Raw genomic sequence first — 13,966 nt, 5'->3', positions numbered from 1 at the left:
CCTGGCATCGACCGCGGAACCCCGGAAAGTGACCGACGCAGCCGCTGGCCAGGGAGCCGCGTGCACGCGACAGCGTCGCTCAAACACGGGCTGGGATTGGCCCGTGTACCCGGTGGGATGGGGCGGGGAGCAGCGCTCTGGGCTCCGCCCGCTGCCAGCACCTCCCAGACCTACGGGAGCGGCCGCTCTTCCCGCCCAACTCCTCTCTATGGTCGCAGGTCCTAGTTCCCGCCCCCACTCCCGTGAGTCACGTGGGTAGCGGTTTCCGGCGGGGACTCGCCGTAGCGGGAGGCGGCAGACGGTGGCCGCGTGGGTCGGTGAGTGAGGTCCGCGCGCCCCTCCCGCCCTTCGGGGGCAGACGGGAATCAGCCCCGCCCCGCCGCTGGGTCCTGTTCAGGGACGCCGGGCATTTGCCGCCCGCCCCCGAGCCCCGCCCCCTCCTGCCGCGTGTTGCCGGGGGCGGTTACACCAGGGCCCCAGCGCCCTTTGTCTAGCTCGGGGCTCAGCCCCCCTCCTCCCCGGCGGAGCCCCGAAGAGCGGGGCGGGCGTGACACCGGAGCCAGGGCGGATTCAGACCCCGCGAATCAGGAGTCGCGTCCCGCCGCCGAGGCGGGGCAGGGAACCCGCGGGGCTGCTTTGAGTCACCGACAGCGACACCCCCGTGAGCGAGAGCAGCCCCCGCCGGGCCCCGCCTGTGCGCGTGTGGGGACGCGGTGTGAGCCGTTCTCCCGCCAGCTGCGGGGTCCCCACTGGTGCTCCTCGAGGAGCTGAGCCTGGAAGCCCTGGGCAGAGACCGCTGCTGCCCGCCCCCGGGAAGCTGGCAGGGTCGGGGCTCAGCTTTGGATCTGTTTAAAGTAATAAAGTTGAGTGTTTAAAGTAATAAAATAAAAGCCCGTCTGGCAGTGAGACTGGCTGCGCCCAATTTTTGAGCTCTGACGCAGCGGCAGCAATAACTCAGCAGTAACTGTCTGTCTGTAGTGGTCAGTTCCCGCACACGCACAAACAACCTCTCTTTTCCAAGACCCAGTACACGTACCTACGCACAATAGAATTAAGAATAAAGAACTGCATGTTTCGTCTGGTCCTGCTCTCATTCTCCTCCTTTTGCAGCAATTACTCTGCAGCGCCCAGGAGTTTCCATTGCAGTGTGAGCTGCTGCTCCATTTCTGGTGGTAGTGTGGTCTTAGCTCTTTAGAGTTTGTTCAGGGCATAGTTAATAATTTCTTGATCAATGTGAGCATGGTGAGGGACATATCGATTTTCTCAGTTTGTAACTCAACTAAACTTGAATGAAATTTCATGGGCTAATGAAAAAGCACTTCTCTATCCTGTCTGCTTTCTCCCTGCCAAATTTCAAAGGTCTGTTTAGAGCAATGGAGGTGTTAGTTTCTCAGAAAGAAGTCCTAACACTTTTGTAATGGAAAAGGTTAAACAATCTAAATATAAGGGTTGTTATTAATTCCCTTGTAATATAGCTTTGAACATAGTGTGTACTATTTAACTATTTTTAATTTTTCAGCTTGCCATCTGCAGATCATTCATGCAGTTTTAAGGTGAATAGAAATATTCTGGGATGAATGAATTGTGGGAATCTCAGTTGCAGTTGAGGAGGTAGTTGCTGGATGTTTGAAAGAATGTCCATAGTCTGGGTGGCAGATCTAGTTTGATTATCAGTAAGGCTCTGTGCCTGTCATGGAGGTCATGGATTCTGGGACTTATGCAGCAACCTATGCGGATGACCCTGGAGCCACTTGAGCTGCTGCTGGGGCAGTTTCAGGCTGCTCCGCCTCCTGAGCAACAGGAGTTTGGGTGTGGGGGGGCTCAGGGTTGAGGTGCGGGGCAGTGGTTGCCTGGGAGGTGCTCCCTGGAAGGGCAACAGGCACTCCCCTCCCTTAGTTCTTAGCATTGCCCCCACAGCTCTCGTTGGCCATGATTCCCAGCCAATGGCAGCTGCAGAACCTGGCCTTAAGGTGGAACGGAGGCAACACGTGGAGCTAGAGCTGGAGGTCGCTGCTTCCCATGAGCTGAGTAGGGAGCCTGCCCCAGGCCTGCCACGTCCCCCATCCCAGCACCTGCGGTGCCCCCTGGGCCATGACCCTGCTTGAGAACCCGCAATGCCCCCCTGGGCTGTGACTCCCCTAGAGCACATGCAGCACCCTGTCGGGCTGCACCCATAGTGTCCCCAAAGCCACTCCCCTCCCCCTCCACAACTTTTAGTCAGGGATATATCGTAAAAGTCATGGACAGGTCACGGGCCATGATTTCTACTAAAAATACTTGTGACTAAAACATTGTCTCCATTATCAGCCATATAGGGTTTGGCCAAGTAGAGCACCTGAGACTACCTGTTTTCCTAGGCTTGTTGCAAATGATTGAGTTGGAAACAGAAGTTTCTACACTTCCTGTCCTGCTGTTCAGAAAACTGCATCAGCAGAAGTGGATTTGACCAGTTCTTACTGCAACAGGGGTATTAGAGCTCACCTTTTCATTGGATAAACTTTCATCAGATAAGTTTATGCCAGTAGCATACAGTTTTCTCAAATTATCTACATAATGCAAAAACTTTTTAATGCATAGTTAAAAATCACAGTTGTCAAGTTACACGCTGTGGAAGCTTTTCTTTTGTGATTTTTAACTTGCAACCTTAATGTTGCATTTCTATACATTTAATTGCCTAGTTTTCTTTTAAAAGTTGGTGTGGGAATGACCCCTACATATATGCACTTCCTTGTGGCATAGATACATTTCAGGTAAACTGGGTGTCTATCCGCCTACACGAGCAATAGGTGTGCACTTCAAACAGCCCACAGTTTATTGTGGATTCTTTCATGGTGGTGTTCACACAATGCACAGTCAACCTGTGGAACTCCTTGCCAAAGAATATTGTGAAGGCCAAGACTAATAACAGGGTTCAAAAAAGAACTAGATAAGAATGGATAGGGATGGTGTCCCTAGCTTTTGTTTGCTGGGAATAGGCAACAGGGGATGGATTACTTTGAATATCTGTTTTGTTCATTCCTTCTGGGGCACCTGGCATTGGCCACTGTCAGAAGACAGGACACTGGGTTAGATGGACCTTTGGTCTGACCCAGTATGGCCATTCTTATGTATTCACAAGAACTGCACTCCAGGTAGGGTGGAGGGATCGCAAGATGTGCTTGAGGACCTGCTCTCCACACAAAAATTTGAAGTTTCTGTCCTGGAGAATCCAGTGTATTGCTCCCTCTTGAAATCTGATTTATTTAATCTCTCCCCACTTAAAAAAAAGTAAAAACTTATTTTTTCAGAGGTATTTTTAAGTTACTACCACAGTTGCTGTAGTATTTTTTTGTTTTGTTTACTCACCTTGTTTATACATTTGTTGAGGTTGGGATGTTCTTTTTATTAGATAATGAGAATTGTTTTGATGGTGGCAGGTCTTTTGCAATGGAGCAGTCGAGGAGGTGCTTTGTGAATAAAATTATTTATTTAGGGATCCAAAGTCTCAATTGTGAGTGTTATATAGTGATTAACATGCAAAAAACATTTGAGGAGTTGAGGGAGTAGAATGAGTTTGGGTGCCTGGCCATTTGAAAGAAGGGTTTGACGTTAGGAGGCAGCACTAAGGCAAACAGTTGTCTCCACATTTTGCAAAAAACTTCTCATTTAAATAGTATCTGTAATTGTGCGGCTTACAGTTTAACATTTTCTTTTGCTGTGTATGCTCAATCTTTCATTTTTGTACAGTAGAGTCTCAGGGTTTGGCTGTACTTGCAGGTGTGTAGCGCTGAGAGTTAAAGCTGTCTTCGTACAGCTGTGTAGGGAAAGCGCTGCAGGGTGGCCACACTGACAGCTACCAGTGCTGCAGTGTGGCCGCATTTGCAGCATTTGCAGTGGTGTTGGGAGTGATGCATTATGGGCAGCTATCCCGCAGAACACCTCTTCCCATTCTGGCGCCGTGGGTTGTGGGAAAGGGTTGGAGGGTGCGGGTCATTATGTTTCCTGTCCCAACGCCCCGTGATGCATCACTTCACATCCCAGCAATCCCTGTTTTTCCGTCCATGTTTGGCACCATCTTGACTCTTTCAACGGTTTCCGTGCAGTGCGGTTTCTGTGGGAAATGGAGCCTGAACGGCTGAGGAATGTGCTGACAAGTCTCGCCAGCACATCACGTTTGGCAGTTGAGCTATTCCTTAAGATCCAAAGTGATGAGGAGTCTGACGATGATAGCGAGTCGCTTGATGCGTACGTCACGAAATTGCTTGTGGCATTCACGGAAATGCTCAGCACCATGGAATGCCGCTTTTAGGCTCGGGAAACAAGCACTGAGTGGTGGGATCACATCATCATGGAAGTCTGGGATGACGAGCAGTGGCTGCAGAACTTTCGGATGAGAAAAGTCACTTTCATGGGACTGTGTGAGGAGCTTGCCCCCACCCTGTGGCGCAAGGACACAAGATTGAGAGCTGCCCTGCTGGTGGAGAAGCGGGTGGCTATTGCAATCTGGAAGCTGGCAACTCCAGACAGCTACCGATCAGTCAGGAACCAGTTTGGAGTGGGAAAGTCGACTCTTGGAATCGTGCCATTAATCACATCCTGCTAAGAAGAACTGTGACTCTGGGGAATGTGCAGAACATTGTGGATGACTTTGCACAAACGGGTTTTCCTGACTGTGGAGGGGCGATAGATGGGACGCATATTCCTATTCTGGCACCACCCCACCTAGCATCCGAGTACATTAATTGGAAGGGGTATTTCTCCATGGTTCTCCAGGCGCTTGTGGATCACCAGGGGCGTTTCATTGACATTAACACAGGCTGGTCCAGAAAGGTGCATGACGCATGCATCTTTCGGAACACTGGCCTCTTCAGGAAGCTGCAGGCCGGGACTTTTTTCCCAGACCGGAAGATCACAGTAGGGGACGTTGAAATGCCCATTGTGATCCTTGGAGACCCCGCTTACCCGTTAATGCCTTGACTCATGAAACCATATACAGGGAACCTTGACAGGAGCAAGGACCAGTTCAACTACAGGCTGAGCTGGTGCCAAATGACTGTGGAGTGTGCTTTTGACTGTTTAAAGGGTCGCTGGCGATCTCTGTATGGGAAGCTAGACTTGCGGGAAAGCAACATCCCTGAGGTTATATCTGTGTGCTGTACCCTCCATAATATTTGTGAAGGGAAGGGTGAAAGATTCAGTCAGGCATGGACCTCTGAGGTTCAACGCCTGGAGACTGAATTTGCATAGCCAGAGAGCAGGACTACTAGAGAGGCCCAACACAGGGCTGCCTTGAGGGAGGAATTTGAGGCTGAAAACCAACAGTAATGTTTGGTGCCTTGCCCGGAAGTGAAGTGCAGTGGTTACAACGTTAGTAGGAATCTGTGTTTCCTAAGCTCATTTGCAGTGCCTGTTTCTTTCCTGGGCTAAGATATCTTTGACTTTCTGCAATAATAAAGACTGTTTTCAAAGCCAGGAATTCATTTATTGAAAAGAAAATTACTTTATTGAGAGAGACAACTTTTTGGGAACCTAAAAGGGCTGGGGAGTGCGGTGGGGAACTGTACAGTCACAGGTTTGAATATGTCCTGTCTGGAGTGCTGTGCAATGACTGGTGCACTTCAGGATGGCTATACTGCATGGTGATGGGGGTTGAGTGCAGAGGATAGGGGTCATAGTTCTCAGGGCTGGCTGGTGAACATAGAGGTGTTGGAGGCAGCTGGTGGTGGTAAGAACCTGGATGCTGGGGAAGGGGTTTTGCTGACATTGGGGCACAAGGGAAAGAGCTTTGGGACGGGGTGGGGGTGGAGCGGGCGCAGCAGTGCTCTGCCTGCATTGCTATGAGCGCCTGGATAGAGTCCGCTTGGCGCACCAGGATGCTTATCAGTTGCTTTGTGCTTTTCTTCCTGTCTGCTGCTTTTTTCTGGCGGATCCTGCTTTCCCTTTCCCTCCAGTCCTGCACTTTTTGATTCTCTGTGACAGAGTGCTGCATAACTGCTTGCAGCATGTCTTCTTTGCTTTTTCGCGACTTCTTCCGGAGGTTTTGTAGTCTTTTGGGGCATTGATAACATGGGCAGCTGAGATCTCAAGGTTGCTTCTGTAAAGGCAAAAAATAACAACACTTAACAGAGGCAGCATTGTTTATACCAGACAGTTATTCCCACACAGTTAAGGAGTGTAACAGTCTTCACAGTAGCATAATTTTCTCATCTCAAAGAGAGTGCACATAACTCAGGGGAGCCCCGAAATGGTGAGTAAGGAGGAATGATTTCTTCAGGGCTCTACTGTCGTCGGGGTTTCTGTGCATTGGGGAAAGCAAACAGCTGCTGGAGGCACCTACACTGAACACTGTCCCAACATTTTCCACAGGAGTTAATCCTGGAAGATATCTCGCTGCTGCGGGTCACCTGGGAAGCGCGGGAGGGTCTTCTACAGCAATACAGATTCCGCCCTGGCCCCTATGCAGCTTGCCTGTGTGCAGGAATGGTCCCCCCACCCCTCACGGCACAGTGGTGCGGACGCGTTAGCCTGACTGGGACAAGGACCACAGTGGCTCTCCCAATAAACTTGCGCAAGCGCATTGCGCACGCTCTGGCTGAAACTTTTGAAGAGATTACTGAGGCCGATTACTGCGACGTGATAGACCACATCAATGCGCTATTCCACATCTAGGCATGCATGCATGCAGCCCTAACCCTCTCTCCTCTCCCAAAAAATTTCAGTCCTGAAAATAAAAGCTGCTTACCCGCTCTTCTGTTTGTCCTCCACCAAGTACCGGCTGCTGCGACTGTCTGCCTTCCTCCTGGCTTGAGAAGAGCTCCTGGCTGCATGCCTCCGGGGACTCCGGGGTGTCTCCCCCCACCACAGTACCCTCACTCTTGCTTTCCTTCTCCCCCCACTCTGAAGTGTCCATCGTGGTCCTCGAAGTGGTGGTGGGGTCACCCCCAATTATCGCATCCAGCTCTTTATAAAAACGGCAGGTCGTGGGGGCAGCACCGGAGTGGTGGTTTCCCTCATGGGCTTTGCAGTAGGCACTCCGCAGCTCCTTCACTTTAACCCTGCACTGCAGCGCGTCCCTGTCATGGCCCCTTTCCAGCATGGCCCTTGATATCTGCCCATAGGTATCATAATTCCTATGACTGGAGCGCAGCTAGGACTGCACAGCTTCCTCCCCTCAAACACTGATGAGGTCCAGCAACTCGCTATTGCTCCATGCAGGGCTCGTTTGCCACGTGGAGCCATGGTCACCTGGAAAGATTCACTGATTGCACTCTACACCTAGCTGAGCAAACAGGAAGGGGATTTTTAAAATTCCTGGGGCATTTAAAGGGCGTGGTCTGATGCTTGGTCACCTGAGGCCAGGGCAGTAGAGTTCGAACTGATGAGCAGAGTGGCTGAACAGGCATTCTGGGATACCTCCGAATACCTATGGAGGCCAATAACAGCGCTTTTGGTGGCCACACTGGCGGAGCAGCACTGCATCAGCAGTGCTATAGTTGTTATTCCCCAGGCCGAGGTGGAGTACAACCAGCGCTGTAGCCAGGTAGATACAGCGCTGTATGTGCTTTGCAAGTGTGGACGATGAGTGAGTTGCAGCGCTGTAAAGCCACTACCAGCGCTGCAACTCTCCAGTGTAGCCAAGCCCTCAGTTACAAATACCTTGGGAATGAAGGTTGTTCATAACTCTGAAATGTTTGCAATTCTGAGCAAAATGTTATGGTTATTCTTTCAAAACTTTACAACTTAACATTGACTTAATACAACTTTAAAACTTTACTATGCAGAAGAAAAATGCTGCATTCCCTTCATTTTTTTTAGTAGTTTACATTTAACACTACTGTACTGTATTTCCTTTTTTTTTTTGTCTCTGCTACTGCTTGATTGGATACTTCTAGTTCCCAAATGAGGTATGTGGTTAACTGGTCAGTTCATAACTCTGGTGTTTTGTAATTCTGAGGGTCTACTGTAATTTTATTTTGGAGCAATTTTTTTGTCATTTAATAGAGCACGTATTCATTGAAAACTGTCAAGTTCACAGTTTCAAAGTTAATCTGTTTCTGAGTTATATTTTTTGTGAATCTGAGGGAAGATAGTTCGCATTTTTCTTCAGTGCAGAGCATATATTTTATACCCATCTTCCACTCTCCTTCAGAAGTAACTTAATGGATTTTCCTCAAACTTAATCTCCTCTAGGATGGAGAAGAAGCATAATATATTTAATCCCAAAGGATGTTTTTTAAAAAAAAATTGTTGATGAGTAAAAACAAGCTGTTCCAATGAGAGAAAAATTTGCACCATAACAGCAGTTGCAACCAGTTACTGCTGTGTGGTTTGTGATTATACAGGAACGCATTTATACATGCCCAGAGGCAGGTAAAGATGAGCTGAAAATCAAAAGCTTGTAAGATCATAGAAGCAATATGGGTATAGATGGTGCCTGTTTAGTTTGGGACCAAAATGTATGGTTTGTAAAGCCCTTTAACATGAATAGATCATTTTTTATTGAAAACAAGATTTGTATTTCAATATTCTCATATATTGCTGTGAACCCATACACAGCATTGAGCTAGTACATGAGAATTGAAAGTCCCAAACAAAAATTTAACTTCGAAGTCTAGTGTTAACTGTCCAAAAGAAGTGAAATCTGTCAAGTGAATTGGATTTAAAATTTTCACTTTTAATTATCCTGTGTGGATGTGCTATTATTAACACAGGCAAGGGGTTTAAGAAAGATTGCCCTGACAGTATACATATAAAACACAAAGTTGCAGACTTTATTTTCTCTTTTGGAAAGAAGATACGTCTTCTGTAAACAGAGTTATAAGCGATGAATTTTGTTAAAAGTTTCTATATTTGGTCAGCAATACGCCAGCTTTCTTTAATTAAAAAAAAATCCCTTTGGGTTTGTTAGTTTAATGGCGAATTTTTTGTTAGTATGTGTGTCAAGTTTCCGCAAAATCAATATAGATATGGAAAATTTATGGTGGCTGGGATTTTGCTTGTTCTGGTGGATACCACAACATTTATAGTCATGATTTCTCAGATTCTTAAGGTAGTGGTTGTCAAATACAGGACTAATTCTGTACATTTAACTACGGCATTATGCATTTTCTGATTTTATAATCTTAAAAGCAAAACTTAAAAAATAAAGAAAAAATGATTCTGAATTTCTAGATTGTAGGTTAATATCTCAAACTGAATGTTAGATTAGTAGAAAATCTTTACTAAAATATTTGTTTTTTTTAAAGTTATTGAGCCTTTTTAGAAGTTGAGGGATTCACTAAACATTTGAGTACTTTTTTTTTAGCAAGGTCCAGTTATTTTTATCTAACCACTTAATGAACCCTGATAATTATATGTTTCTATTTCAGAAACTGAATATTATACTGGTATGAAGTCTGGGATTTGCTATAATATAATTATTGCTAAAGTTAGTCTTGGACTAGTGCAAAAAAAAACCTGTGCTAAACTAGCAATCCAGTGTAAGTTTTATGAACTCTTTGAACTGTCAGCATTAGACATGAGTACTACATACCACTGAATTTTGGAGGCACTCAGATTTCAAATGGTATAAATCATTATTTTTATCCCAGGAAGGCTGAAAGTTATTGGCCCTTAAAATCATATAATGGCATCTTGCTTTTTATTTTTCTGCTTGAATCCTGACATTTTAACTGCCACTATCAGGACCCGTTACAGCTACAAATCAGTGCTTCATACAATCAGAAATCTTAGAAACAACTTTAATACACTATAGATGAATCTGTTGGGTTGTGATATCAGCTGCTAAAATTCTGTTAGTCCTGAAGTGGAGGTATGGTGCAGTAAGCAAAATTATCAGAATGTAGGAACCTTAAGGTGCAGTGTTTTGTGATTTGATAAAGCTAGAAGCAGTGTGCCAGTACAAATATGTTAAAGCTGTGATTCTGAACTAAAAAGTGTAAATGGCATCATGGAGTTTCATTTTTTCTCATTGTGTACCTATGTTAGGAAAATTTATGAGCATTTTTTCTGTGCTGGTGCATCTGCATGGCTGCTAATGACAGTACAAACTGTAACATAGACAGGGTACTGACAGGACTTTTACCACCACATTGCCTACACCCAGTCTATCACTACAACTTCTGCTGTTGATAGCAATGGTGCAAAAATGTTTATACACTTTCCTAGAGGAAAGCCAATATGACATGACTTTTCAGTCTTTTTACCTTTATTTTTATTTTTATTTTTTTCCTAATTACCATTGATGCAAACTCAACATGTGGTCTGAAAGTCAAGCAGCCAGTTTCTTTCCTTTTCACTCACTGCATCAGTAATGGAAGTTTTGTAGGTCAGATTAAGGCCTCAGTTAAACTTGTGTGATCTGATTGGGTTATTTGTGGTGTTAGATATGCAACTGGCTGGGATTTTTGGATTGATATACAAATGGAGTAGAACCCTGCTCTCAAAGCTGTGTTGGCTCTGCAGTGCTTACATGAGTAAAAAGTAGTAAAAAATGTGCTGTTTGTTGGTAAAGTAAAGCAGATATCACTCTGAATGCAGGTAGGGAGCAGTTATACACCTCTACCTCGATATAACACTGTCCTCGGGAGCCAAAAAAATCTTACTGCGTTATAGGTGAAACCGTGTTATATCAAACTTGCTTTGATCCGCCGGAGTGCGCAGCCCCGCCTCCTCCGGAGCACTGCTTTACCGTGTTATATCAGTATTCGTGTTCTAATGGGTCGCGTTATATCGAGGTAGACGTGTATTGCTTAACAAAGTGTCCTTTTAGGTAAGTCTTTTTCAGATCTGAGCCATCTTTAAGGAGCAATAAACTAGTCCAGAAGCCAGTTCTTGAGAAGAATAGACATTGTTTTACCTTAGGTTATTTGATTGCCTGGTGTTTAATTAACATTTTGAACATCTCTCCACAGAGCTTCAAAATGACTAAAAAGAGGAAACACCAAGAGGATTTTCAAAAGGTGAAGCTAAAAGTTGGAAAAAAGAAGCCTAGACTAGAAAATGCAACTGATACAAACTTCAAAACAAAGGCCATATATCTTCCTGAACAGCTTAAAGAGGATGGAATACTTCCCACAAACAATAGAAAACTTAATATAAAGGTATGGTAAGGTAAAAGTTTCAGCAGTGATTGTAATATAGCTCATTTGACAGTTTATTATGGTTTTTTTTAAAAAGTGGTGTTTGAGCACTGTCCAGCTGACCTTGACCAAATGCTGGACTATGGATACTTGTGCAGTTCAGTTAGTGGCTTGGGTTTTTGGATGAGTTAATAATCTAAGACAGAGATTTTCAAAAATAGGAGCTGGAAGTTAAATGTTGTTTGGGAAGCTCTAACTCAAGGCACTTGTTTTTTTTAAATCTTGGTATTACATCATTAGTTTGTCCAGAGGCAAAAGTTTTCAAAAATGGACTCCTAAAGACATATTTAACTTTAGGTTCCTGTTTCTGAACATTTTTATTTTCTTAATTTTTTCATCTGCTTGCTATCCCCTTTCTAAGTCCATCTGTTCCAACCTGAAAGGAACTGCACCTCCATGATCTATCAAAGGCATCTGCTTTTGGCTCCTGGCTCTTCAGAGGTCGTCTCTCTTGGGTAGGGATCTGTCTCTTTCTCTCTACAAGGGTTTTTCAGACTGCAGTGTTTCCCTCTTACACTGTGATTATCCCTAATAAGTCAGACCACCTAAACAGGGCAGACTCTGCACATTGCTTTTTCTCCAAAGGCTATAAACAGCTGTAATTGCCAGCAGTACAGGGTACCACAAGAGCTCTTTCTAAGCAAGTACACTTGCTCTTAATGTGAAAGCATCACAGAGAAAGCATTAAAAACAGTAAAGGAACCTACACATCTGCTAAAAAGCTTACCAGAGGTGATTCCCAACTCCAAGCTGGGGTACTGGTAGGTGTCAGTCCTTTGAAACACACAACTGGATTTTCCCCAGTTTTTCAAGTTCAAAGCTGTCTCAGATTCAGAACCAGAACTATTATGAGTAGTCAGTCTTTCCTTTCAGCGTAGCAGCCATGTTAATCTGTTTCTGCAAAAAGAACAGGAGTACTTGTGGCACCTTAGAGACTAACAAATTTATTTGAGCATAAGCTTTCATGGACTACAGCCCGCTTCTTCGGATGCATGGAATGGAACATATATTGAGGATAAAAATAAAAATAAAATTCCCCTCTCACCCCTATGTGTGGTATGTGTCTTTCTCAACCTCGGGTCCTCTACCAGATGCCTGGGAGTTTGAGGGTTCTGTGCAGTATCTTAGCTGTTCCTAGCACTGCACTCTTCTGGGCAGAGAGCTCTGATGCTGTTCCTGGGATCTGTTGGAGCCACTCACCCAGCTTAGGAGTCACAGCCCCGAGTGCTCCTACCGCCACTGGGACCACTTTAGCCTTCACTTTCCACATCCTCTCTAGTTCCTCTTTCAGGCCCTGGTACTTCTCCAGCTTCTCATATTCCTTCTTCCTGATGTTGCTGTCACTTGCACTGCTATAACTATTCTCCCACCACTGCTTCTGCCTCCTTGTCTATTACCTACGTATGTCTGGGATTGGCCGTACCCGGCCGTCGTCTGGATCTGGAGTTCCACGAATCTTGGCCCTGCTATCTCCACACCTTCTGTGAATCTCCGATCTGGATCTTGGAGAGTCTAGCCATAAGCGGTGCAGAGTCCTGTAAACAAATGCCAGCCACTTGGTGTGCCGTTCATGTAATACTGTTCCATGCCTGCATTTATCATACCTGTCCACTATGTGTTGGACTGTCTTCTGATGGCCTCTCTGCACGTCGCCACTCTGGTCCTATCTATGTGGTAAACCCCGCTTCAATGGATCTGGTTAGCTCAGATACCTGTTCCTAAGTGCTGCTATGAACAGTGGCTTTCAGTGCTGTCTTTTAGTCCAGCCACTTTCAGCGCCACTGTAGGATTTCCAATGCAGCCACCTCAGCTATCGGTCGATGGTACATCCCATGCAGGGTCTTGCTTTGCCGGGCACCTCTTCTGCTATAGTCTGATCCTACCATGTCTGCTGACTGCCTCAGGCATCATCCAGTACATGAAGCACAGCTCAGAAGAGGCATTGGACAGCACCAGAGGCTCAAAACACAGTTGTGCATAGTCTAGGCAGTCCGCCAGACTCAAGGTCTAGAACAGACCAATCTTGAGCACAGCCTGGATTGACTACAGAAAGCACGACTCATGCTGCACACGTGGAATCGTGGATGTCTGGCGCTATACAGGTCAACAGGCACACTAGGACCTCTCCTCAAGAACTCGAAGGAACTATGGAAGACAACACTAAAGTCAACTCAAGGAGCTTTCACAAGTGGCGATCAGCGCGGCATATACCCATGGTGATGCACACTGGTCCCGCTGTGCTGTCTGCCATAGGCTTAACCCCTCAGCCAGATAATCACAAGGTGAATACGTGGCGTACAGGTTTCAGGAGTGGACACTACCATCAGCCACTCCTCTACAATGGATGACATCCAAGCTGTTATGCTAAGATCGAACGAACAATCGGACTGGCTTAATCCACCTGTACGACGGATCTACCGTGAGGATATGGCGATGTTCATCGGCTGGAGAAGCTGTGCCGGATGGTGAAGTGAGAGAGGAAGGTTATGTCAAGACTGATGTGGGTGGAACTCCCTAGCGCGGCCACATAGCAGTACAACAACAAGTACAAGTACCTGGCGTCCACAGTCATCATGGAAACACGAGATGAGGGGGCAAGGAGCAGACATCCAAGTATCCAGCCAAAGTAGAATAAGAACAGGTCCTGCAAGAAAAAGCCAAAGCCGGTGGGGAAAAGAACAAGTTCACCGCCATCAACAGATACCTGCCGGTATAGTGGCTGCCAAAGGACGCACATGGAGCTCACTGATGTGAAGACACCGGAAGCTCCTCACAAGCACGGAGGTTTCAGCCCCAAGTCCACACCAGAGACGGTATACAACACCAGCTGAAGTAAGATGGGCCGG

The 13,966-nt window shown here is 46.1% G+C and overlaps 1 protein-coding gene across 8 annotated transcripts in view; it reads left to right on the top strand.

Moving 5' to 3' along the window:
- Positions 1–244: 244 nt before the first annotated feature.
- The window catches only part of TEX10 (testis expressed 10), a 221,172-nt gene continuing 207,450 nt past the window's right edge, over positions 245–13,966 (top strand). For 2 of the 8 annotated variants that reach the window (XM_075062649.1, XM_075062650.1), the window contains exons 1-2: positions 256–317; positions 10,893–11,081. In XM_075062649.1, the coding sequence (XP_074918750.1) occupies positions 10,902–11,081 (180 nt within the window). In that variant the 5' untranslated portion in view covers positions 256–317; positions 10,893–10,901. Of the gene's footprint in view, positions 327–1,519; positions 1,554–2,307; positions 2,468–6,320; positions 6,825–9,316; positions 9,459–10,892; positions 11,082–13,966 lie in introns of those variants that run through there. The other 6 variants (XM_075062644.1, XM_075062645.1, XM_075062643.1 and 3 more) reach the window with 6 other exon arrangements.

The sequence above is a fragment of the Chelonoidis abingdonii genome, chromosome 2 (genome assembly GCF_003597395.2).
Source record: "Chelonoidis abingdonii isolate Lonesome George chromosome 2, CheloAbing_2.0, whole genome shotgun sequence".
NCBI lineage: Eukaryota > Metazoa > Chordata > Testudines > Testudinidae > Chelonoidis > Chelonoidis abingdonii.
The sequence above is the reverse complement of the archived record's forward strand: the minus strand, read 5'-3'. Positions and strand labels throughout refer to the sequence as shown.